This window comes from Penicillium antarcticum (assembly GCF_028974205.1).
Source record: "Penicillium antarcticum strain IBT 31339 chromosome Unknown utg000002l_segment0_segment0, whole genome shotgun sequence".
Classification (NCBI taxonomy): domain Eukaryota; kingdom Fungi; phylum Ascomycota; class Eurotiomycetes; order Eurotiales; family Aspergillaceae; genus Penicillium; species Penicillium antarcticum.
The window spans coordinates 4,447,949-4,472,913 of NW_026695300.1; the positions used below are offsets into that span (position 1 = coordinate 4,447,949).

At 50.0% G+C, this 24,965-nt stretch overlaps 11 protein-coding genes across 11 annotated transcripts; 5 read left to right on the forward strand and 6 right to left on the reverse strand.

Moving 5' to 3' along the window:
• Positions 1-641: 641 nt before the first annotated feature.
• N7508_002660 (putative aldo-keto reductase (AKR)) lies at positions 642-1,647 on the forward strand (the record flags this gene model as incomplete). Its single annotated transcript, XM_058460726.1, has 2 exons — positions 642-902; positions 955-1,647. The coding sequence occupies 2 exons, from the start codon at positions 642-644 to the stop codon at positions 1,645-1,647; spliced, it is 954 nt and encodes a 317-aa protein (XP_058324258.1).
• Positions 1,648-2,371: 724 nt separating this feature from the next.
• Positions 2,372-4,748, forward strand: N7508_002661 (heat shock factor family protein; the record flags this gene model as incomplete). The annotated part of the gene is made up of 2 exons (XM_058460727.1): positions 2,372-2,880; positions 2,936-4,748. 2 exons carry the CDS (start codon positions 2,372-2,374, stop codon positions 4,746-4,748), a joined length of 2,322 nt encoding a protein of 773 aa, XP_058324259.1.
• A 961-nt stretch (positions 4,749-5,709) lies between these two features.
• cwc27 (putative peptidyl-prolyl cis-trans isomerase) lies at positions 5,710-7,347 on the reverse strand (the record flags this gene model as incomplete). Its single annotated transcript, XM_058460728.1, has 1 exon — positions 5,710-7,347. The coding sequence occupies one exon, from the start codon at positions 7,345-7,347 to the stop codon at positions 5,710-5,712; it is 1,638 nt and encodes a 545-aa protein (XP_058324260.1).
• Positions 7,348-8,118: 771 nt separating this feature from the next.
• On the reverse strand, positions 8,119-8,556 carry N7508_002663 (Clr5 domain-containing protein; the record flags this gene model as incomplete). Its single annotated transcript, XM_058460729.1, has 1 exon — positions 8,119-8,556. The coding sequence occupies one exon, from the start codon at positions 8,554-8,556 to the stop codon at positions 8,119-8,121; it is 438 nt and encodes a 145-aa protein (XP_058324261.1).
• Positions 8,557-8,934: 378 nt separating this feature from the next.
• Positions 8,935-10,371, reverse strand: N7508_002664 (uncharacterized protein; the record flags this gene model as incomplete). Its single annotated transcript, XM_058460730.1, has 1 exon — positions 8,935-10,371. One exon carries the CDS (start codon positions 10,369-10,371, stop codon positions 8,935-8,937), a length of 1,437 nt encoding a protein of 478 aa, XP_058324262.1.
• A 408-nt stretch (positions 10,372-10,779) lies between these two features.
• Positions 10,780-12,175, reverse strand: N7508_002665 (replication factor C subunit 3; the record flags this gene model as incomplete). The annotated part of the gene is made up of 5 exons (XM_058460731.1): positions 10,780-11,186; positions 11,240-11,623; positions 11,674-11,848; positions 11,902-11,989; positions 12,048-12,175. 5 exons carry the CDS (start codon positions 12,173-12,175, stop codon positions 10,780-10,782), a joined length of 1,182 nt encoding a protein of 393 aa, XP_058324263.1.
• Positions 12,176-12,406: 231 nt separating this feature from the next.
• On the forward strand, positions 12,407-13,296 carry N7508_002666 (actin-related protein 2/3 complex subunit 3; the record flags this gene model as incomplete). The annotated part of the gene is made up of 6 exons (XM_058460732.1): positions 12,407-12,412; positions 12,468-12,513; positions 12,616-12,887; positions 12,950-13,062; positions 13,121-13,199; positions 13,249-13,296. 6 exons carry the CDS (start codon positions 12,407-12,409, stop codon positions 13,294-13,296), a joined length of 564 nt encoding a protein of 187 aa, XP_058324264.1.
• A 250-nt stretch (positions 13,297-13,546) lies between these two features.
• trm6 (tRNA 1-methyladenosine methyltransferase subunit GCD10) lies at positions 13,547-15,276 on the reverse strand (the record flags this gene model as incomplete). The annotated part of the gene is made up of 2 exons (XM_058460733.1): positions 13,547-15,137; positions 15,191-15,276. 2 exons carry the CDS (start codon positions 15,274-15,276, stop codon positions 13,547-13,549), a joined length of 1,677 nt encoding a protein of 558 aa, XP_058324265.1.
• Positions 15,277-15,993: 717 nt separating this feature from the next.
• N7508_002668 (MINDY family deubiquitinase) lies at positions 15,994-18,586 on the forward strand (the record flags this gene model as incomplete). Its single annotated transcript, XM_058460734.1, has 2 exons — positions 15,994-16,504; positions 16,557-18,586. 2 exons carry the CDS (start codon positions 15,994-15,996, stop codon positions 18,584-18,586), a joined length of 2,541 nt encoding a protein of 846 aa, XP_058324266.1.
• Positions 18,587-19,415: 829 nt separating this feature from the next.
• Positions 19,416-21,710, forward strand: N7508_002669 (putative extracellular endoglucanase; the record flags this gene model as incomplete). Its single annotated transcript, XM_058460735.1, has 7 exons — positions 19,416-19,491; positions 19,552-19,620; positions 19,669-20,154; positions 20,205-20,555; positions 20,615-20,636; positions 20,689-21,493; positions 21,549-21,710. 7 exons carry the CDS (start codon positions 19,416-19,418, stop codon positions 21,708-21,710), a joined length of 1,971 nt encoding a protein of 656 aa, XP_058324267.1.
• Positions 21,711-21,874: 164 nt separating this feature from the next.
• On the reverse strand, positions 21,875-24,644 carry N7508_002670 (uncharacterized protein; the record flags this gene model as incomplete). Its single annotated transcript, XM_058460736.1, has 5 exons — positions 21,875-22,596; positions 22,650-23,048; positions 23,099-24,004; positions 24,052-24,577; positions 24,630-24,644. 5 exons carry the CDS (start codon positions 24,642-24,644, stop codon positions 21,875-21,877), a joined length of 2,568 nt encoding a protein of 855 aa, XP_058324268.1.
• Between the last annotated feature and the right edge of the window lie 321 nt (positions 24,645-24,965).

Genomic DNA, 24,965 nt, shown 5'->3' on the forward strand with positions numbered 1-24,965 from the left:
ACAAACTGAACGTCTAAGCCACACTGTGGGGCTAATCGGTGCATATCCTTTGATCCGGCAATTCTGCAGCCTTCATACTTGAGTATTCTTTGTCATTAGTTTCTATGTGATTTGCAGTGTAAATAGTCAATCTCCAGTGTCGAGGGTTCCGTGTGGGTTGCCGGCCGGTTGCCGAGCTAGCATCTCCACCAACTATATATAGCTGAGTTGCGTTACTTGTACAAAGCCGAGTGTGCTAACCTCCAGGCTTCACCGTTCTTGATAAGTTTTTGAATATGCAGGTCATCATTTTGTCAATATAATTGGTTTCTACCTTCTACATTTTACATTCTCGAACTATAGAGTGGAAGCTATTTTGGTGACTTGGACAGCAATAATTTTTCGCGACTAGCGATATTCTTACCGCAATTTCGAGATACAGAAACCATTTTCATAACATTGAGAAGGTCAAATATAGAAGTATACTGAACATAACAACATATTAACATATCAAATAAATAATTGCAGAAGTGGTTGCCCTCGGGCGACTTAGTAAGAACCCCGCAACCATAACATCATTCCTCAATTGGGCACATCTTTCGAGGCTGTGAACCCTTGTATACAACCCGCATTACCCGATACTCCAACTACCAAATTTGAAAATGGCTCGATCGGTTAGCAAGATGTGGGAAAAGTACTGCCTGCGTCCTACACAGGGCACCGTCTCCACCACCATCCCGGTCTTCATCTACGGCACAGCCTGGAAAAAAGATAGCAGCGCAGATCTGGTCTACACTGCGATCAAGGCTGGATTCAGGGCTGTGGACACTGCAGCCCAACCCCGTCATTACCAAGAACACCTCGTTGGTGATGGCATTCGCAGAGCTATCGCCGATGGGATCGTCGACCGGAAAGACCTATATGTGAGTGGACCGTTCTATTATTATCATAGACTATGTAGCTGACAATGACCAGGTGCAAACCAAATATAGCCCTGTTTCGGCACAGGACGTGGAAAATATGCCCTACGACCCATCTGTGTCGGTCACCGAGCAAGTCCATGCTTCTATCAAGTCATCCCTACATAATCTGCGCTCAGCAGATGACCCCAGCTCGGTAGATGAGGCCTACATTGATACTATGGTCATTCATTCGCCGCTTCCTACTTTAGCCCAGACGCTTGAGGCCTGGCAGGCTCTTGAGACTTATGTGCCCCACCGTATTCGAAACTTGGGTATTTCCAATTGCACAATGCCCATGCTGCGAGAACTGTGCAACTCTTCCATGACAACGGTTAAGCCATCGGTTGTGCAGAATAGATTCCACGAGGATACTCTCTTCGATGTTCCCATGCGTGCATTCTGTCGCGATAACCAGGTTGTTTATCAAGGCTTCTGGACGCTGACGGCGAACCCCGATCTCGTACGCTCCCTGCCTGTTCAGCAACTTTCTCGTCATGTCGGAATTACCCCGGCTGCTGCATTCTATGCACTCGTTATGGGCTTGGGAAATATCACGGTGTTGAATGGAACCAAGAATGTGTCACGCATGAAGGAGGATTTGGCTGCTCCAAAACAGGTAGAAGACTTTACTCAGAAGCAGCCTGATGAATGGAAACAGATTCTTTCGGACTTCCAGGGCTTGACTGGTGACTCGTTAGGTCTATGAGGTCATGGTTTACCAGCGCGAGTGAGAGCCTAGTCTGCATAGCATACCCAGTGAGCCATAAAAGTATCTAGACAAGGTCAAAAAGTAAGTTGTCTGAGATCTTACGACTTCTAGGGATAAGACCCGTCTGGGATTGTGTCAGGATTGGAGCCTAGCTAAAATAACACAAAAATGATGTACTGACTCTAAGAAAGATTAACCAGATGTCAGTTCATTAGAGGGAAGTTTCGTATGATGAAGAGTGACTCAATATCAGGTACCGATACTTGAGTCTGGCGGGGAACCTTGCGCTTAACAGAGTAGTTTTACTTCTTATCCTTGCTCAGGCTCGTGGGCAGAACATCTCTCTATCTTAACCTCACCGCCTATATAATTTCTGCCAAATGATCCCGCCTTGACTTCACGCGCTGATCAGTCGCCTCGTTATCACTTCAATCTTCTATTCTCGCGTGGCGTTTCTCTTCGTCGATAGAATTGCGCCCTCGTTGGTGCCTCTATTTTGTTCGGCTCTGTCGACAAAAACTTTCAACGACTTTCAAAGACTTTTTGAGTCACTCATTCCAGCGACCTGAATGAACGACTTTTCGCATTTTGAGTTTGCATCTCGCCATTCTGTCTACTAGACGTTTCTTGCCAATATCACAAGTTGTGCGAGATTGGCGAAAATCCAGAAAACATTACCTTCAGATTCCGATAAGATCCAACGCCACCGCGCCCATTCGTCATGAGTTCTCAGAGTGCGACTCGCAAGAGACCTGCCCCCGGAACAGTGCCAGTCGTTCATCCTCAGATGAACACTGTCCCCAACTTTCCGACCACCGCGAACCCCGGCTCCCAGCTTTCGAACGACCAATTCTTACAGTGGGGCCAAAATCCCTCCAACACCATCAACACCTCTGCTTTTCCCGATAACTCATACAACCCTGGTGGTTTTGCGCCCCCTCAAGATGTGTCTGCGCCGGCTGCGACAGCATCTAACCAACTTGCCCGCCGACAGGCAAACCACAACCAGAATCAAAATCAAAATCAGAACCAGAACCAGCTGATCAGCCGGAACCGTGGATACGAGCAAGCGCCCGCGTCATATGTCGAGAATGGGGGGAACACAGGCAATGGCGAGAGCGGCGCATGGGGAGAGTCGTTGGAAGAGCTCTACCGACGTGCTCAGACTGCGAAAAGAGAAGCACAAGCCAAACGGAAACAGATCCCTCCATTTGTGCAGAAATTGAGCAGGTACGAGCGCAGTTTTACTTTGAGTTGAGAACCAGGGCTAATCGTTTAAACACAGCTTTCTTGACGAGTCTAAGAATACGGAATTGATTCGCTGGTCCGACGATGGCAATTCTTTCATCGTTTTGGACGAGGATGAATTTGCGAGGACGTTGATCCCAGAACTGTTCAAACACAACAACTATGCGTCTTTCGTCCGACAGCTGAACATGTACGGGTTTCACAAAAAGGTTGGGCTTTCCGACAATTCGATGCGTGCCAGCGAGCGAAAGAACAAGAGTCCTAGCGAGTACGCAAACCCATATTTCAAGCGTGGTCACCCAGATTTGCTGTGGCTTATCCAGAAGCCAAAGAACGCTGCAGGTCATGCCAGCAAACCCAGCAAAGGCGGTACCCGCGTGAAGACGGAGGATATTGATGATAATGACATGGACGAGTATGCCGAAGAGGGTGTACCCACCACTCGCGATACTCGTTCTCGGCCACAGCAGCTGTCTTTAGTCACGGACAGTTCTGTGCCTAATGAACAGCTTTCTGGCGTCTATCGCGAACTTCAAGCGATCCGTCAACAACAGTCAATCATATCAACCACAATCACCAGGTTGCGAAAAGAACACGAGCAGCTGTACGCACAGGCAGCCAACTTCCAGGAGCAACACACTCGCCACGAGAACTCCATCAATGCCATTTTGACTTTCCTGGCAACAGTGTACAACCGCAGTTTGCAGGGACAAGATGGTCCTCAAAACCTCGCCAACTCTTTTGCGGGAGCCATCTCGCAGGATCAAGGCAACATTGTGGACGTCGATGACGACTACCTGAGCAATGCGTTGGGCTCCATGACAAGCCCAAATACCCAAAGAATGAAGAAACAACCACTGCTTTTGAAAGCACCCCCGACCTCTGATCAAAGTGGCCGCGCGAACACGGTCTCACCAGCAGCCAGTGGTCCCTATGATACACGGTCTCGAGGCCACAACCGGCAACCCAGCGCTACACAGCCGGGCCACGTGGAAGAGGTCTTTGATCATAGTCCTCGGCCAAGTGCGTCGAACGTGCCAAAAGATCAGACAGATGATGGTTTCCCTCAACAGGACATCATGTCTGTCATCCAGAACTCCAATGCCCGTAACGGGGTTCCCACAAACTTCTCCGAGTTCCCTAATGTTCTATCCTCTCTTGAAAACCACGGTGGCAACGTCCCACTAACCGCCAATCAACGCGCGGACATGCTGCGCCTTATGGCCAACGAGACAAACACCGCCGAGCCTAATGCTGGTGTATCGCCCAACAACGCGCTCATCTCGCCAAACCCACCTCCTATGCCACACAACTACTCAGGTCGACTGGCCAGCACCCGTCAAGAGATCGACAACTTGGTCAAAATGCAGGCCGAACAGGACCGTTCCGTCCAGAACTTGACCAGTCTCCTCCAACCACTCAGTCCGAATGGGACTATTCCTGGTCTCGACAGCGACGGAAACGTTCCTCCTCCCCCGCTTGACCTGGACCAGATATTTAACAACGACTACTTTACCGATATTGGAGATACGAAAACGTCCGAGAACCCGATGAGCCATATAACTGGCCAGAACACAAATGATCAGGTGGGGGCCACTCAAGCCGATGATGGCGATACGAATGACCTCTTCGACTTTGACCACATCCCTGCTGATGGAGATCTTTTTGACAACACCAATGCCCAGGGCGACCCGGCGTACAACTACGGGTTCGATGGTGCTGGCTACGATGACTCTGGGCGTGTCATCGAGCAATTGACAGACAGTGAAGCCACAAGCCCCGCAGCAACGGAGAAAACTGAGGCTGTCGATGATGGTGGCAGCGCCACGAAGCGGCGCAGGAAGGCGTGAAGGCGTGATTGATGGAGTTCAGTGATACCGTACACAACGGGGATGGACAAGCGGGTTCAGGGCTGGAGACAAAATTAGGCGTAACGCAGGCGTTCTTTTGCTTGCATGGGGTGCTGGGAATTCGGTTGGGCTGTAAAAATGAACCATGAATGATCCTTTCAATACAGATGACATATCTTTGCTCTGTACTTCTACTATATCTTTATCACGATTTCGAAACTATTGATTCCTCGACAGGGTCAACCTTTCGACGTCTCCCGAGCGTCAAACGGCCTTTGCCGATAACTCGTCTCTCGGGGATACTGAGACAATGTGTTTAGTAGGCATCATAGCACGAATTTATAGTGAATTTTACCCTTGCGAGATAAATATATGAACTTCTGACTGCGTCATGCATCGTATACCTCTCGGTGTTGATGGACATTGAGCCAACCGAAGGCATCTCTCCACATCCGTGCTTCTAGAAGAGCCACGTGCTCCTCCGGTTTAACCTCAAAGTCTGCGCTGGTTCCCAACATATGGCCGTCGAGTAAGTAAATGGCAGTTTGGTTGATTTTCCGGATCCGATCAGTTCCTCGTTGACAATGGCTAGAAATTGGTGTTAGATCCAACGTGAAAGGTGGCCATGATACATACGTTGAGAGTTCATTTTGGGAAATAGAGATGAGAGTGCGAGTGAGAATGAAACTGAGACTGAGAACCTCACTAAGACCTGGTGCACTAAGGTCTGGTGGGGTTTATAGGTCTTCAAAGTAACAAAGTGACAACCGACAAAGACAGGAAGGATATCATGTAGGTAAGTCTTTATCTTTTAGACTTCGGGGCTTACAAGGTGCATGTATACAAACATATATATACGTTCTCAGCAAAACTGTCTTAGACACCATACTATTGGCACAATAGCCCTATGCATTGCTGAATGAATTGTAGTTCAGTTAAGAGATGGAGAACCAATGTACTATCACCTCCCTCTCTCCCACTCCAGATCTCCGGCCCGTTCACGCTTCCGCTCCCGCTCCCGATCCCGCTGGAATCCACGTTTCTTCCCACTGCTACTCCCAACAACCTCTTTCTCCTTCTCACGAGGATCAATAACCATAAGCGAATCCGCTTCCTGGTTCTTCTTTTTCCACTCCAAGTCTTTACCAAGTGTATCCTTCCCAAAGCGGAGTTCGTGCGAGAGCCAGTCTCCTTCTTGTGCGGGATCATCGCCCGCATCTGCAGATGGATCGTCCCATGATTGGCAGGATTGGCAGTTGGCAATGAAGTGTAGGTCGCACAGTTGGGCTTCTTCGTCTTCGTCTGCGTCTTTGTTTTGCACACTTTCTTTGCCGTTAGTTTTAGTTTGTGATGCTGGTGTGGGTTCAGGTTTGGCGCCTTCTAGCTTTGCCTTGAAGGCATTGAAGAGTTGCAGAGCTTCGCGCTCTGCTGCGTTGCTAGGTCCTGTGCCGTTGCGGCTTGAGCCGTTTGCTGATCCTGGTGGTGGTCGTCGACGTCCTCGGATTGAGGTTTCCGGGATCATCGCTTCGAGGGCGGACTTCTTGCGGCCTGTATCTTTTGGACCGGTGTCGACCTCTCGGCGCATTGATGCCATTAGACTGGCGATCTGGGCGTTTGTCTTGGATAACTTGGACTCCTTGGGTGCTTCTGGTGTTGGAGAGCGAATGGGTGATTCAGGATCTTGGACAGGAAGTTGAGTTTCTGGCTCTGGCGTTTTAATGCGCTTTTTACGTTCAGGTGACGCTAATCGTCTAGGGGATGGTGACCTTTGACGTTTGCGAGGCTGTGACTGGGCATCGCTGGAAGTCTTGGGCTTTGGTGCATCGGTCTGCGCGCCTGGCACATCCGCGACTAATTGAGTGTTGAATTTGGGCTTTGCTGGGCGCATTGGCATTCCATCGTCGCCTTCATCATCTCCAAAGCTTAGCAGTGTTTTTCCACCTTTAGGCGCCTTCTTCTTCTTTTTGGGCGCCTGTTTCTCTGGTTTTGATGTAGACGAGATAGCCTGGCGATCCTTCAACTTGCCCTCCAAAGGCCCTAACTCTCCAACCTCACAGGAGGTAACCTTGATCGGATAAACAGGTCGCTCAGTGCCCTCGACGAGCTCTGCATCCGCGATCTTCAACACATTGTAGATACTGTCACCTTCCAATCTGCCGAAGATTGTGCACTGTCCGTTCATTTCGCGCTCTGTGTTCGCAAGCGTAATGAAAAATTGACTGCCGTATGTCCCATCCTCGCTCTTGGCCATGCCCAGCAGTCCACGCCGGTTAAAGCGCAACCGACTGTGAAGCTCATCGCGCAAAACAACTCGCTCATTCGGGTCCCGAGCTTCGGGGTCATATTCGAATTCTGGATATTCGTAGATTGACGTGCCGCCGGAGCCTGTGCCGGTGGGATCACCACCCTGGATCACGAAATCCGGGGCTACTCGATGAAAAATTGTTCCTGCATAGTAATTATCTTTGCAGTGTTGGAGGAAGTTTTTGCAAGTGAGGGGTGTCTGGTTTGCGAAGAGCGCGATTTGGATCGGACCAACTGTCGTGTTGAGCGTGGCCGACGCGGTGGGATTGGGCTCGCTCGCGTATTGTGAGGACATAATGACTGGTAGGCCAGGTATGATGCGCCCACGAAGGTTGGGACTTGGGGGTATAAGTTGAGGTTGCACCTCTCGTGTTGCGTGTCGAATGTCTTCTCCGATTAGAAGTTACATAAAACGTCATGGCACGTGACCAATTTCTAGCCCTTAATTTCTTTCACAGACAACTGGCACGAATACATGATTGAGTACAACTGATTTGGAATTGGCATTGAGTTGGATATTATGCAGTGTAACAGCGTTCAAAGCACTACTATTTGACAAAGAGGCCGGGGATTTGGTCGCATTTGGAAAGACAACTGTAATGTCGGGTAAAATGAAGAGCTGGAAGGTCGGTAGTGGATATCACATGAATGATTACATATTTGGGAAATTGGGCGCAATGGGTGTGTGATGGTGAATCTTTCAGCTCAGAGAATCTCCCTGACCAGACGGTTCATCCAGACTCCGTCTTTGGTGCAGAGAATGAAGACTTTGGTGATTCCTTTAGTGAGTCTTGTTCGGAAGACTCACACTGTGAGGTAGACAATGAAGGTGGGTCAAGTCATCAAAGTATTTGACTGCAACCTGGGATCATGATCGTTGGTGCGTTGATGAGGGTGACCCGACGTTGATTCAGTGAATCTGCATGCAATGATTTCGAGATCATGATCGTCGCATAGGGTTTGTTTCTGATCATGAGAACGCTGTCGCAAGGAAAGATAATGTTGCTTAGGGCCGTGAAAGAGATCGAACTGAACAGTGAAGTCTGCCGCAACCCAGCAAAGCAAATCACACTGGCTGAGGCTGAGGCACAGCCTGAGCCACCTGAAGCATTGGTAGAGGATCCTGCTCCTGTTGATGTTGAGTCTGCTCCTGCTCAGAAGAAGCTCTAGCATGAAGTCCTAGCTTGAACCGCAACCGTCGGAGAGTCCTTTCAGAGATGCCATACCCCTCCTGCTGCAAGACTCTCAGCATGGCCTTGTCAGTCAATTGTTCTTTCATAAAGAGCATTTGAATCCGTGAATGCAGAGCTTCATCGCTTGTCGTTGTTCGATGTCGTTTGCGAATGCCCCACTTGCGTAGGCGGGATTGGATTGTTCGCTCTTTCACTTGGATGTTATGTTGGCTCTCTAGGGTGCGGCTGATTGCTTCACTACTGACTCCATGGTGGAAGAGGGATATTATCTCCTCTTTGTAGGGGTCTAAGTTAATTTGTTGGCGAGGCATCTCGGGTTGAGGATTGATAGGAGGGAGAGATGTTGTTGGCTTAAAGGCGGTGAATCTGCGGGATGGTCGCTTGAAGATATTCCGGGGAGATGTGAGTGATATGCGACGATGGCAGATGTCTGAGTGTCTATAGAGTACTCTTCTGTTTAAACTTCTGTAATATAAGGCAAACAAGAATAGGCAGAAAACCAAGTAAGAACGGCGAAACAAAAGTAACATATACGTATTTGAACCGAATTTTATAGTTCAATTCAGATCCACATTATTACTTGTGTTTTCATGGACTCGCAACACATCTTGAATATTTTGGCAAGTCACAGACTCGAAGTATAGGCTTCATCTGATCAGCCCATTACATTATCACTCTATTATAAGAATTTAAGCCTTCTTATCCACCTCGACAACAGCAGGTGAGGCCATCTCAGGACCAGCAATGTTCCGCTTAGCAATGCGGAATCCACCAACCAGGAAGAATAGAGCCTGAAGACCAAGGATCACAGCGAGGGTGACCATAGCGCCAATGACACCGGCCACGGCACGAGAAATGCCTGAGCTACTGGTGCTAGAAGTGCTGGTAGAGCCGGAGGTGGTGGCATCATCAGAGCTGGCACACTTGCCATCAGTGTTGCCACACAAGCTGCACCATTCCTCATCGGAGGCCACGGCTATCTCCTTAGTCTTCTTGGAGAAGTCATCCCAGGAAAGGAGCTCGCTGGACTGGCCGTACAGTGGGTAAATAGCGGGCTCATCGCCTTCGGTGATAGTACCATTATGGAACATGAAGCGCACGCTGAGGTCAGAGGCCGAGGGGAAGCTAGTGCCAGTGGCATTGGTTACTAACTCGAAGACCATCGACGAGGCGTAGTCTGGGATACCGGTGAAGTTGACGGAGGCAGCAGGCATCTGCAACAAACCGAAGAGCGAGAAGATGGTGCCGTATGAGCCGAAACCGACATTCAGCTTAGATTTGCCCTCTGTGGCGATGGTGTCGTTGAGACCGGCCAATATCTCACCGGCCAGGACGGCGCCATCGATGGCACGCACCTTTTCGGATGCGTTGTATGCCAGGTTGAACTCGTGGCTGCCAGCCAGGGAGATCAGCTGATGGTAGACCTCTTTAGTCAGGTCAGACTTGTGAGGGAAAGTTGAGGTAGTGTTGTGGATTTTGCCGACGTTGAGGTAGTCGAAGATGGTGTAAGCGTTTTTGAAAGTCATTTGAGAGGAAGAGAAGGCTCCGTCCAGCATGGGGGAGAGGGACTTGTAGAAATCCGCGGTGGAGGAGAGCAGAGAAGTGTAAGAATCCGAGGTGAAGTAGTTGTTGCTGCTCAAGATTGCCTTCTGGCAGCCACTGGCGCCCTGCAACCAGGTAGCATCCTCACTGTTCTTGCTCGAAGTCGAGGTCGACAGCTGGATGAGCTGGTAGCCGCCCAAGGGTGCCTCGACCGAGGAGCCATCGGCCAGAGTCTGGGAAGCTACTGTGCCAACAGGAGGGTACACACCCTGCAAAAATCCAGTGGCTGAGTTCTGCAACACAGCATCTGAAGGAGCAGTGGCACTGATCTGCTTTGAGCTGACGATCTCTGGGTTGATACCCTCGATCTGCCTGGAGGAGTTGTCGGAGATATAACGCCGGTTGTAGAATGAACCGGCATCAAAGACTTCACGGTAACCCAAATCAGTCAATTGGGTGCTACCAAAGACCTTGGGGGTTCTATCTCCATGGCGTGCAAAGATGTAAGCACCAACCACACGCTCCGCCTCGACAGTAGACAGGGAGGCGGCCAAGAAGAGACCAGAAGAAATTGAGTACTTCATCGTGTGATATGCAAAGGAACTAAACAAAAAGAAATCCCCAAGTGGGGGTCTCGGGTCTTTATCTACTTGTCGTGCGGAGTAGTCCCACTGGCGGTCCAGTTGGGTCTTCCCACCCATCGGACCCTTCGGGGAAAACCGATAAACTCACATTTACATTCAAAGTTAACAGGAATTAGTTTAGTCAATAGTTTAGTCATGTCCGAGGAAAAGCAGTTGGCTAATTGAAACTAACTCCGCGGCATCCCGCGGTGCGATAAATTGTCGCAGTGAGATTGGACCCTTTTCCCCGCTAGTTAGGGCTATTAGCGCTTAAGTGACTCTTCAGGCAAGTTCTGCCGTCAGGCTCTTGAGGGTCTTGGCTATGGTGTCTGGAACTTTGTGGAATTAAATTGCTCGTATCTCATTTTCCTATGCCATTACAACGCCCTTGTCGCCCATTACTTCGCACCCATTTCGCACAACTCCGACCAGTCCTCCGGTTTGGACTGCTTCAGAGCCACCTCCGGCAAGACGCCATTCAATCTCACCTAGACCCTCGAGCCAGGTGATACGGGTCTGCGCGGGGACTTCGAGCTGCTGCAGTTGGTCCGCGAGGGCCGATAGGATATCGGCTAGGGCGAGACCTTTGGTGGCCTTGAGGGTTTGCACAGTGTTGAGGCAAGAGGTAACATCGCTGGTGGAGAGGATGGTGGTCATAATTTCTTGGATATCTGCGGGGTGAGGAGCGGCAATACAGTCGTAAATCGTTGCGTTGGTGACAATCTCGGGTTCGGGGCGAGGCGCCTTGGGGGCGTCTCTCATAGGAAGAGGAATGCCTAAGGGTATAAGTCAATTGAACTGTCAATATTTAGAAGCGATGGAAACTCACTGCTAGCAAAGCAGGCTTGAAGCACGTTCAATGCCCTTCGCATGTCACCCTTGCTCAGGGTCACTAGACTATCAACCGCATCAGGCTGTATCCTGACACCCTCTTTCTCAATGACTTGATCCACCAAGACCCGAATATCGGCCTCCTTGAGCGGACTAAAACGGAATCGAGTACACCGAGAAAGAAGGGCTGGGGACAGTTTATGTGTATAGTTGGCGATGATACAGAATCGAGTGTTGGCCGTGTAGCGTTCCATGATGCGACGGAGAGCCATCTGGGCTGTGGCGGTCATGGCGTCAGCCTCATCCAGGATAATCAGCTTGTATCCTGCTAGATTTTGGCCGCCGGAGGCCTGGGGTGCCATGGAGAAGATTTGTTTTGTGCCTAGGTTTCGGTGAGCTTGTATCCTAGCAAGAGAGTTGCAGGGCACGAACTTGCAAAGGTCTTGATCTGTTCCCGAACTACATCAATACCACGGTCGTCACTGGCGTTCAGCTCCAACACCATCTGTCGCATGTTCTTGGTGCCATAGATTCGTCTTGCGAGGGCGAGGATTGTAGAGGTCTTTCCAGTTCCGGGAGGACCATAGAGCAGGAGATGGGGAAGTCGCTATATACCAGTCAGTCGATTTCTCTCTATCTGCATATGTAGGGTAGTCATACATTCGTATCCACGAATCGGTTGATGGTAGCGAGTATGTCTTGGTGGCCGGACACATCGTCGAGGCTGTTTGGTCGATATTTTTCGACCCTATCTAGTCATCAACAAATAGCGCGACCAAAAAAACACAAAAAAAACGGAGACATACCAAGGAAGGTTATCTTGAGCTTGAATTGGAAGATCTGCGGCGGTTCTCTTTTTTCCACTGGCATTGTCGGAGCTGAACTGGACGTCCTTGGGCGCATCCACGTCCATTTCATCTTCGTAGTCGGACATTGTGAACGAGAAGAGTAGTTCTCTTGAATAAAATTGAAGAATGACACCAAAGTGCACGTAAAACAACGAAGGCAAAGTGGAAGTCGACGCGTTGCTGGGGCGCGTAAAGAGGCTCGGGGCGGAAAATCATGGAGCTTGGAGGGACTCCACAGATGACATCCTGCCTAACGTCAACTTGTCCCTCCACCATCATCTCTCGACAATTACCCCATTGTCGTCACCTGGTTCAATATGCCTGTAAGAATGACTGCCCCCGGTTGTCGCAAGAAAGTACCTATTAACCCCTATGCAGGCATACCACTCCATCTTCCTGGAGGATCGCGATGTCCCCGTGATTGGTACGAGACCCCCCGATGCAGCGCAGCAGTTCTGCGACCAGATAGCAACATACGAAGCACCACGCAGAATAACAAATTGACCATCGCATGCCTGCTATATAGGAAACTTCCCTATCCTCCCTCTCCGGACTCGCACCCGCGGCCCCGCATACACATTGCCCCCGCTTCCCAACATCGACGACCTCGATGTCTCCCCCGAAAGTGAATCATATGACTGCGTCGACGAGATCTTGTCACTTTTCCGGGCCAATGTCCTTTTCCGCAACTTTGAGATCAATGGCCCCGCCGACCGCATGCTCATTTACGGAACTCTGTTTATTAGCGAGTGTCTCGGCAAGGTCAAGCCAACAATGAATGCTCGCGAAGCTGAAAAGGTAGGTTCTATATACCGGCGAGGATTTTAGTGAAACCCATTTTGACACTACATTACTTATAGGCCCTGATCAATGCCTCCCTCGATAACTTTGCTATCCCCGGTGATGTTTCGTTCCCGCTTAACCAGGCCTTTGAGCCCCCACGCGATCGTCAGGACGCCGAGAGTCTGCGCCAGTATGATATTCGTCTCTTGTCAAGTGATAAAACCGGTTCTAACTGTTGCCAATTATAGGTACATCTCGCAGGTGCGACAGGAGATTGCCATGCGCCTACATGCTAGATTATACCCCGGTGGCGTTGGACCCTCCAAGGTATGTGGAAAGAAAGATGGATCAAGATTGACTTGCTGACAAAATGTAGTTCTGGCTTAGTTTCACGAAGAGAAAGTTTATGGGCAAGAGCCTGTAAACACGAGCGTTGCTGTATATTGTTTGATGAAATTCAGCGCATGAATAAACTTGATATTTGATTCAACTGTTCTGAATTACCACGGAGTATAGGCTGTTTACCTCGCAAGGGGATGGTGAATTGTGATTTCTCTCTGTTACATACAAAGATAGCACGATGATTACGAGGTATTCATGATCTGATAGATAAGGATATGATACTTGAACATTGTCAATGCTATTCTGTCTATTAAGGAAACGGGCATCATTCATTAGACAAGGACGTCAATCTCCACATCCCGATCACTAATTGGGGTAGAAGTAGATGTCGGACCCGAGTCAATTTTTCGGCGCTTGCGAACATTGCCAGCAGCCTGGATATTTTGCGCAGTGGGGAACACCCGAATGCCGTGGAAGAGGTATCCCTCTGCACCACCGCGTCCCATCATGAGAGGGTGGGTTCGGCCTGGCAGCACTTGCCAAGGGCGGATACGTGATGTCTGCAATGTAGGCGGGAGAATGAGGGTCGGGTCAACCACGAATTCTTCGTAGAGGGAGGAAAGATCAGGGGTTTCTCCTTCGGGTGTGCTCTCTTCCATTTCGCGCTTGCGGTGGATGAAGGCGGTCCTTCGGGCTGTGGAGTACATGTCTGTCAATTGGACCAGGGACTCGACTGTGGGTGAGTAGATGGCGATGGGGGCTGAGCCTGCGAGAAGTGGAACCAGTGTTTTCAGGATGCTGGCTGGGTCTAGCAAGCTAGATACAACGAGACCGTCAAAGTCTCCTGCGCGGGACTCATCCACCACGTTTTTAACTCGCTCCCATCGGTTGCGCTTGTGGTAGTAGTTTGTGCGTTTGCTTTGTTTCAACTCGGTCAATTCTTCGGCGGGTAACGTGGGTGGTTCGTTGGAGTAGAGCGGGTCGGAGCTAGGGTCGACCAACTGCATCCAGGAGATAGTTTTAAGGTGGGTGTGGAGCGGGTGTGATTCATCAGGGTTGTTGGTATCGTAGCCGAAGTATTTCAAGAGTGACAGGTTTGGTTGTGAGTAGGCGTGGACCACAGTGATTGTGTTGGTTGTGGCAGACATAGGCTGAGGTCGAATGCGCCGCTTTTTAGGAGCAGTCTCGTCTTGTGCTTCTTCGGTGTTCTCATCTTTGATGGGAATGGACTCTTCCTCATCTTCCAGATCTTCCTCGGCATCGTGGGGATATAGAATTCCCATGCGCTCTGCCATTGCGGCGACCACAAGTCCACCCGTCTCATCGACGATGAAGTAACGACCATGGGGCTTCATGCCTGGTTCGACTTCAACGTTTCCGCTGTGGTGCACATTGCCCCAGCATCCAATCAAACCAATATGCTCGTCCCGAAGCTCCATGGATTTTGACGCATCGCGCTCTTCCAGCAAGAAATTGGCGAGGAGGCTGACATCCAGCGGGTAGACAGTGAATCGCTTCATGTACTTCTTGCGCTTGCGCAGAGTGTATTTTGCCAGCGAAAAGGCAGTCTTTTGATCCAAAGCTGTATGCGACTCGAGGAGCTTTGCGACAATCTCTCGTCCTGCGCCACCAGCTTCTTTCTTCAATTCTTCGATCTCCTCCACGGTCAATTTCTGCGTTGTTCGCTCGTCGATCGTCTCGCGATTGGTGCGCATCGGTACTCCATCTTCGCCAGTCTCGACGTCGTCTCCTTCGCCCTCACCTTCTGTGAGTAGAGTCTCCGCATGCAACTCGGTGGCTGTCACGACCCGCAGTTGGTAGCCAGTCTCGTCGCGTGAGTCCAGGATCTCGAATGTGAAGTAGAGTGGCCGGCCGATAATCTGGTTGGCAGCGAAATTGCCATATTTGCCTAGGCTCACGATTCTGATGCTCAGTTAGCTTGGTGAAATCTCCCCGCATAGAGTAGCAACACTCACGTATCGGGGACAATCTTGACAATTCTAGTCTGGTCAGAGGGTAGTTTGACCGCCACGAACTGATTTGGGCGAATAAAGGAATGCATGGCTATGATGTAGCAAACCCTCAAGCTCACAAAAATATTCGCGCCTTTTGTCGGAAACTGACGAGGACCAATCAGAGGAGGAGAATTGGGATACTCGGAGTATTGGATAGTCCGGTAGTGGCCTTGATGCTTTGTTACTAATCTACCTTGGTGCCTTAATGCCTGAACCAGACAGCCAACACGTCATATGATACCATACGAGACAGTACTACACATACCCAGCCCTCCACCTTAATTGTGATCTGCTTCTCCAATACAGCGTAATCTAAATACATGGAGCTCCCCCAGGTCAACCAAATAATCCTCAACCGGTGGAATTCGGGTGCCTATTCTGATATCTTTTCCTCCAATCCCACTCTGTTTCGTATTCTCCTCGCGCATGGCTGTTTCGAGCTTGAGCTAGGCTGAGCCGCCTACCACTTACGTACCAAGGCATTTCGCCTCCCCTGCAGCCGAGCGCAAGGCGTTTTCCCTACCTTTGTATCTTGATGGCTTATTCAATATTTCCAACTTTATCTCCTCTTGTCTCTATTGCATCCACAGGCCACTTTTGAGTGTGTACTCGCTCTTGAGCTCCTGCGAGCTATCAGCCTTTCGTGGATCTATACGCGTACCCCAACTTTCACCCCTCACCGAGGTCAAAGGACGTCTTAATGGGCCTGCGCAAACAGCCTCCACCGCGTCTTGAGAACCTCACGAAATCGAACTCACGATCGAATGCACGATCGCCCACTTCCCCCTTCCACCAACTCTTCCTCGTCCCACCGCCCGGGCCGCCTGAACCACTTCCCCTCAGAGGACTCCATCTATTCGCCTGACCTCAATACTTCCCCTGCGTTTGATCTGATGCCGCTTGAAGAGGCACAGAGGTCGCCGGTGGGCTCTCCGGCCAGCCACCCGCCGAATTCATGGCCTGAACACCCTCGGTCTGACCCCAGCCACCCCGGTCAGATTCAGTATAATCAGTATGCGGGGACTTCCTACGATAACAACGCTGGCCACTGGGTTCCACCTGCATTGATGGCAGGTCAACATACAGGGGCTTCTGAGAATGTTTGGCGTTCAAACAATAACAGCGATTCCTCCACTGGGGAGCCACCGGTGCCACTACAATCCAACAACCCTTTCTTGAAGCCGCGGCCAGCGGATCAGACCCAAGATCTCTTAGACCGAAATGAATGGGGACGTGACTCACAGGCGACTTCGAACAGTGAGCCATTAAGTCAAAGTATGTCATATTCCTCGCCATGAAATGTGACCGTTGAACTAACAGCTTCCAGCGGAGGGGTACATCCCAATGACTGCGCGCTTGTCTCTTCTAGATGAACCAGAACAGCATTCACCATGGGCTGAGGCCCCCCATAACGATCAACCAACTGTGTTGAATGGTCATCATATGGAAAACAATTCCCCATGGGTATCCCAACAATCCATCAAAGTTTCAGCTCCGCAAGATATTTATGCACAAGAACAATCGAATCCATATGCCCCAGCAGTGGTCGTGCAACCATCAGAACCATCGTGGGGGGATGAATATCATGGCACACATCAAAATCAACCCGCGCATCCCGGCGGGCTTGGATCAGACGCCGGAATCAACACTCCCTCCGTCACCCTCTCTACCGCAACCTCGGCTACATCCCACGAACTGATTGACCTTGAGGATGCCGAGCTTCCCAAAAAATTTGGATTCGAAACCGGGTCTCGTGCAGCGTCTCCTGTCTACTCGTCAGAGGCTGTCGCCAAAGAAGAAAGGCCGTTGGATATTGGATCACAAAATCTTACGTACACAACAGTACAGCCAGGGCTTGTAGCGGAAAGACAACTACAACAACAACCAAGCCCTGTCATATCTGATGCGGAGGCTGCACGGCAAAAGGAGCAGAGATCCGAGACTTATACCATCCGCCACGTCCGTTGGACAGATAGCACAGGTGAATTGGTGGAATCACCGATCCTTGTTCAAAATCAGAACGGCCCATGCCCATTGTTGGCTCTCATCAATGCGCTAGTGCTACGGGCGAACCCAAAAGTCCAACCACCAATTGTGAGAGCCTTGTCAATCCGCGAGCAAATCTCGCTGGGACTCTTGATCGAGGCAATGTTTGAGGAGCTGACGACTTGTTTGGGCCCTGATGAGGAATTCCCAGACATTGAAGCCCTCGCGCAATTCTTGACCATGCTTCATACCGGCATGAATGTCAATCCACGTCTGACCTTAGATTCTACGGATGGATTTGGTTCTTTCCGTGAAACAAGCGATCTTCGGCTCTACAGCACCTTTGGTGTGCCCTTGATTCACGGCTGGCTAGCCTCTTGGTCTAGCCCTACTCACGATGCAATGACACGGACTGCTCAATACCACGAAGACATCCAGCTGTTACCCTTCCGCAGACAGGAGTTTGAGGAGCGGGTCACACGGGGCGAAGCACTAACATTTGAGGAAGAAGGGACCATGGAAGATATTCAAAGTATCCAACACTTTGTGGAAATTGAGAATGCGACACAGTTGAGCCCATTCGGCTTGACACAGCTGTCTACGAAACTCGCCCCCGGCTCTGTCTCAATTCTCTTCCGCAATGATCATTTCTCAACGCTTTACAAACACCCGCAATCTTACCAACTCTACACCCTGGTCACCGATGCCGGCTACGCAAGCCACGCGGAAGTAGTCTGGGAATCGTTAGTAGATGTGACAGGATTCAATACCGAGTACTTTTCAGGCGACTTCCGTCCTGTCGGCACAGGTCCCTCCGCCTCATCCGCACCCGCAGGTCTCCGCACATCTAGTGCAGCAGCCAGTCCTGCTCCAGTAGCAGGCGATACCTCAGATTCCCCAGAGCCATCACAAGAGCAGAGCGACGCGGATTATGCATATGCCCTCTCGCTTCAGTTCCAGGAAGAGGAGCAACGTGAAAATGACAGAAACCAAAACCCACCGTTACCTGATCGTCGCGCATCGGCCAGAAATAGGCCTTCTAGTCGACCAACTCCTTCACCCCGCATGAGCAACGTGCCTAACCGATCTTCGAGCGTCCTCAACGGGGCTGGCCCTCAGCCAAGTCCGCCACACCGGGAGCCTGACTCGGACGATCCCAACGCACCCCCTCCTCCTTATGAACAAGCTGCCGGTGGACCGCGGTACTCGCCTCCCGACAGAAGATCTCACGGTGGTGCGGCGAATCAGTATCCCGGAAATCGCAACTCGCGCAACCAATACCCACAACAACCCCATCGTTCACGCCCCTCTGTGTCTTCTGGGGCCGATCGAATAAACAGAGATCGGAACAAAGATTGCATCGTTATGTGAGCGATGCACGATGACCAGTTATAGCGTGCATATTTCGTTTTTGCTTCTGCTTTTACTTTCAATACGGCTAATGCTCTATGACGAAATGAACCTGACGACTTAATACGCATAAAGGAGGAACCTTTTGGCCGTAGGATCTATTGGATTTAAAATGTTATTCTTTTGCACGTATGTTCCTTATTCTCCACGGCTTTATATAAACCAACACGGACCAAGTCCGCTTTGCAGGGGGTTAATATCAAGCTATCAGGCGACAGTCACATTGCATAGCTATTTGCGGAGTCGTCCGGTGTTCCGGAGAAATTAAGGAGTAAAATGTAGATCTACCAGTGATTATCATTGGGGGATTAATTGCGCCTTTTCCAAGACAGTTAGTCGTTGCCAAGCCTTCAGGCAATATATGTCGAGCTTAGGCCAAATCTCGGAGTTTTTCCAAGAGAATCATTTTTCATAGGGCTCACCATGCAGATCGGTCCACCGGTCCGGTTTGTCAATGGCAGAGCAGGTCCCCTGTCATTGGGGGGGGGGGGGGGGGGGATATACCTGATCCTTGCTCTCCCCGTGACGACCTGACAAGACCTATACAGTATAATCGGGAAATACTCCGTCTTTCTCGCAAATTCCTTGTTTGAGGGTGGAACTAAGACTATCATGTTGTGATGAAGAAATTGATAGCTCGCGCCACTCCGGAATTTTAAATGAACATGTCTCGAGGGCTCGTTTCTTGCGGTTCTTCCGAACGTAGTATATAACATCGTGCCCAGCAACCATAAATAAAAGGAAATATTTTTGCTATTTAGAATCAGTCAATCTTGTAGCAGATTCTACCATGCAGTTTCTTCTCTCTGGTGCCCTTGTGGCCCTCGCTGGAGTAGCCCAAGCCCAAGTAGGAGGCTACGGCCAGTGTATGATTCTTTCTTCCTCCACCTACCATCGTTCCATTTACTAATGTACATCTATTGCAGGTGGAGGACAAGGTTACTCTGGAAGCTCAATCTGCACCGCCGGCTTTGTCTGTGCTTCACAAAATGCTTGTACGTGGTGTTGAATCCTCTCTATGTGAAATATACTGATATATTCAGGGTTCTACCAATGCATTCCAGGCACAACAACTAGTAGCAGTACGACCACAGCTGCTGAAACATCCACTGCTTCTATAACCAAGGCCACTACTACTACTTCACTGACCCCAAGCACCAAAACAACAGCCCAGGCTGCCACTGCTACCGCGACTGCTCCCGCGGGAGGCGCTACATGCACTGGAGCATTCAGTTCTATTTCAGCCTCAAACTTCGTTTCTAACCTTCACCCTGGATGGAATCTGGGAAATACACTCGATGCTGTTCCTGACGAGGGATCTTGGAACAATGCTGCCGTCGTTGCATCCACGTTCGATACTGTGAAGTCTGCTGGCTTCAAGAGTGTCCGCATCCCCGTTACATGGGCTTATCACTTTACAGAAAGCTCACCTGATTGGACAGTTGATTCGGCTTGGTTACAGCGAGTATCTGACGTTGTTGATATGGTGACATCTCGTGGATTGTATGCCATTGTTAATGTGCATCACGGTATGAGCATAGGAGAACATTTGTAATGAACATATGCTGACCGAGAATAGATTCGTGGATCTGGGCTGATGTCACTCAATCTGGCGCCAATCTCACCATGATCGAGGAGAAGTTCTACCGACTGTGGTATCAAATTGGAACAAAGCTGGCCTGCAAGTCCAGCCTTGTCGCATTCGAGTCTATCAACGAGCCCCCTTGCAACACTGCAACTGATGCCGCAGAGATCAACAAGTTGAACAAAATCTTCCTCCAGGCTATCAATGATGCTGGTGGTTTCAACTCGCAGCGAGTGGTTAATCTCAGCGGTGGTGGCCAGGATAGTGTCAAGACTTCGCAGTGGTTCGAGGCCCCTACTGGATTCTCGAATCCTTATGCTATCCAGTTCCATTACTACAGTCCCTGTGAGTTCCCTCACACATTCGATGCAGTATAAACAGCTGACCACTGTATTTCCTTCTAGATGACTTCATCTTCAGTGCTTGGTAAGTGTGAATTGCCAATACCTTATACCGACTCATTGCTAACCCTAGGCAGGGGCAAGACCATCTGGGGCTCTGACAGCGACAAAGCTGCAGTGGAAACCGACTTCCAACTCATCCGCAGCAATTTTACCAAAGTTCCTCTCATCCTCGGAGAATACGATGCATCGCCCACCAATACCGAGCCCGCTGCCCGATGGAAATACGCCGACTTCCTGATGAGGACAGCCCGCGACCTCGATATCTCTTGTGTCCTGTGGGATAATGGATTGGATCACCTCAACCGTGACACCAAGGTCTGGAGAGATACTAACTCGATTTCCATCATTACCAAGTCAACTGCGTCCACTGCCAACAGCTTGCCGGACAGCACTGAAGATGGTTCTGCGACTACCCAGTCTTCCTCGGCTTATATCTTCCATCAATATGGGACGGCTGTTGCTGCGTATACCTTGCCTTTCATATTTAATGGCAACACGCTCTCGTCTATCAGTGACTCCACCGGCTCGACTTTGGTATCTGGAACTGATTATTCCGTCTCGGGAGGGAATATCGTCTTCACAGCTTCTTACCTGTCCAAGCATCTCTCCGCCACGACTACACCAGGAGTCGTCGCTACCTTGACCCTGAAATTCTCTGGTGGCGCTTCATCGCCTACAGTCCAGATTGTTCAATGGAAGACTCCCACCTTGTCCAGCACATCGGCTGTGGCATCTTCGGTCTCTGGCTCTGATCTTTCCATCCCCATCACTTGGGGTGGACTTCCCACTGTCGCTGCTGTCAAGGCTCTCACCAAGAGCGGAATACCCTTGATTGATGAATGGACTCAATACCTTGGCCCTATACAACAGTCCAGAATTGTAAGTTGAGCCCTATTTTCCGTTTCGATTGCCTTGTGCTAACTATTGTGTCCAGACCTACAGCGGCCAGTACAACTGGGATTCATCCAACGTGATTCTTACTTCGTCGATTATCAGCTCTGTCATCTCTGCTGGTCAGTCGACAGTCTTCACGTTTGAATTCTTCCCGCGCGATAATGGTGCTGTGAATGCTGCCAACTTCACTTTGACCGTTTAGGGTCACTTGCCTGTAGTGGGAATATTTCAGACATTACTTTATTCATTTTACTCTATTTTCGTTCCTGCATTTTAATACTTATGTCGTTTTAAGAGTCAAGGTATCATTATGTACAAGAGTAGCTCATCGCTGTCATTAACTCATTAAATGCCATTGAACTCAAATCAATACAGGATCTTCCGCTCTCGCAGTGGAAGATGGGGATCATATTTATCCCACACGATCTTGTTTTTCTCGTCCAAGTGGGCACCCTCATCCGTGATGCTGATGATCGACTCGGTTTCCATGATCTCATGACGACTGAAACCCCACTTATCGCGTGGGATCCATAGCGTCGGCGGCGGCGATGCAATGCAAGGTTCGAAATAAGCTGTTCGCATTTCCTCTGGCGTATATGAGATCTCTGCCACATTGCGGCGGACTTTGCGGCGCAATGCTGCATAGTCTTTGTATACGTTTGGGTGGAACCATCTCCAGAAGGCCAATGCGCGGGAATTTCGGCGTTGTTCGTTGATTTCTGCCAGGACGTCTTCCTTTTCTTGTAGCATCTCTTCCTCGGCATCGAGGGATCGCGGGAGAAAGGTGTTTAAAGGGGCCAGCGCTTCGTTGAGGGACATGTGTGCTAGAATGTTGACGATGAGGAAGATGACCATGATGATCACCGGTCCGATCGCACCTTTGATGGCGCAGAGGCCGATAAGGCAGATCTCGGCGAGATAGAGGCCTGTCAATAGATGTTGGAGAGCTCGTGGGTAGACCAGACCCTTCGTGTCGACCTCAATGTCGTAGACGAAGAGGAAGTTGTACCGATACGCTTGGTATACGAGATATAAACCAAGGAATGCGAAGCCCAAAATCAAAGGTGCAATGCACGAGTATGTCAGTGCTATATAGACGATTAGTGAGTTCGTACAATTAGAAAGGACATAGATCACTTACCAATCACAGCCATATTGGTGAAAACGGGAAACACATTGCCCCAACTGAGACTTCCTAGCTCTGCCCATCGTTGAAACAGACGACGTGGGGATACAGCAAAGAAAGTCGTAACGAACTTGAACACCAATGCACTGGCGATTTGAACAAGAGCCATCGAACTCATGCTCAGCCCCTGCAGCATGAAGTAGGAGATGTAAAAGTTGGTAGCCTTGGGGAGATTCTGCGCCAGGAGGTCTTTGACCGAGAGAGGATCTTTGACAATCTGGGCCGTAGCGGCTGATGCGGCTGATGTCAATGTGGTAACCAGGAACACTTGCACTACCTGGAAGACGAAGTGGGCACTCTGTGTGAACAGTTCGACCCGGGCAGTTGATGGCACTCCTGCTCTTCTGGCGCATACTGTAGAGTAGTTAGCAGGCTATACAAAAGGACAAGATTGGGAAACATACCACGACAAATAACCGGAACCAGTGCCATCAAAGCGGCCAATGCTGCAGATGGAAGGAGACCCTCGATTGCGCCTGTGACGAAGTCGGGCAATTTGAGAATGAATTTGAGAAAGGGAATCAGCGTGCAGATATAGCTGATGTTCGAGATTGCACCAACAATGGCCGAGGGAAACGACCAGAAGACTACCAATGCCGCAAGGAATCCTTGGACAGCGAATCTTCGGACAATTCGTTGCCACCAGCTCAGATTCAGTGCCGACCATACAACCTCCCGAGGCGAGACTCCAACAAAACGTGGGGTCATATGGAATGGCTGGTGGTGGGAAAGAGTCTGCAGGGCAATCTGCGCATCGTTTTGACTGCTGAATTCCACAAATATTGCAGAAAGCTGTTTCGCATCACCAGCCTGATGCTTAGCTTGGAGAATTGACACTTCCTCGGTTTTCTTTGCTAGCTCAGTCCGATACCAGTGAATGGAGTCAACTTTCTTGCCGAAAAACTTAAGGCGGTGCGTTGGTCGCTGGACTTGATGAGACCAAGCAGGGTTGCTTGACTCGCAATCCAGACATGTGTCAATTTCCAGCTCGCCTTTCCTGATCGCCTTCATGCGAGCCTTGTTTGCTCGGCGAATAAGCTTGGTCTCTGCAGTTTCTAACTTTTCGGCTAGACCATCTCGATCACTAACTAGTGATTTCAGCTTCGAGCAGTCTGAGGTGATCCAAACATTGCGGATAGATTCCCCGAACACCTGGCGCAACTTCTTCTCGTTCTTGTACGCTTCGGGCACAGACATGAAGAGGAGAGTTCGGGACGACATTCGAGATGCGTAGGCCGGCGAATTGAGGTAGGCCTGGCGCAGATTCGCGTAATACAAACTTTCTCTGGTCACGACATAAAACACAAAGGCTGAAAGGATCAGTGGGTGCTCATGACTGATGGAGAGATGAACTTACTGAAGTACACGCAGCCCACTATCACGTTTGCATAATACCTATTAGGGTCTTTGATGTTGCTGAAGCTCAGTATATCAAGCTGGTCATTCCCACCACCGCCGGTAGCATGAATGGGCAGTAGGATAGGCCATGTGATTAAGCAGCCCGTTAGACAAGTCGCCGCCAATACTCGCAGAAATCGCAGAAAGAGATACCCATCTAGAGACGAGTGGTGCAGGACATGGTTATCCTCAATTTTCAAGAATGTCCCGACCCAGTTGACCCAGCCAGAGGGTAATTCTGGACTCCTTTCATGTTCATGCAGATCAGGTAGATGCGATCTTGGAGCGTACCACCGGCGCTGAGTGCGTCGAAAAATTAAGAAAAGGCTGACCCAGAAAATTGCGTATACAAGAGCTGGCAACAAAGTCATCATCAACGCCGAGCCAGACGAACCTCCACCGCCAGTAAGGCTACTGACGGCATCGCCTGAAGTGGACGACGCGTCGCCTCGAGACGACCCGACATTGGGGTCGCTATTTGCATCCTGCAAATCAAATTAACGCGACTGTGTGGTTGTACGCTGGAAATGAACGTACCAATGGACTTGACATGGTGATTGTGGCTCACTCAAAATCCCGGAGAGGACGAGAGTATACCAACCCAAGGAAGTGACAGAGAACGGTCTGTCCGTAATTTCTCCGTAAAAGCGAGAAAAGCAATTGAGCCCCTCTCTAGCCCCATTGGACCTGTCATTACTGAGATAGCTTCGTGCGCTGCAAAGCTGATAGGTGGGTCGAATCGAACCCAAAATCTCGGGACGCGTTAGTCGCTCGTCGATCCGATAGTTTGCGGGTCTCAGAGCACACTCCTCGACTTGGTGGAAAAGGAGACGGGATGGCATGTCCACTTCGCTGATCTTGCAAAGGTTTGAC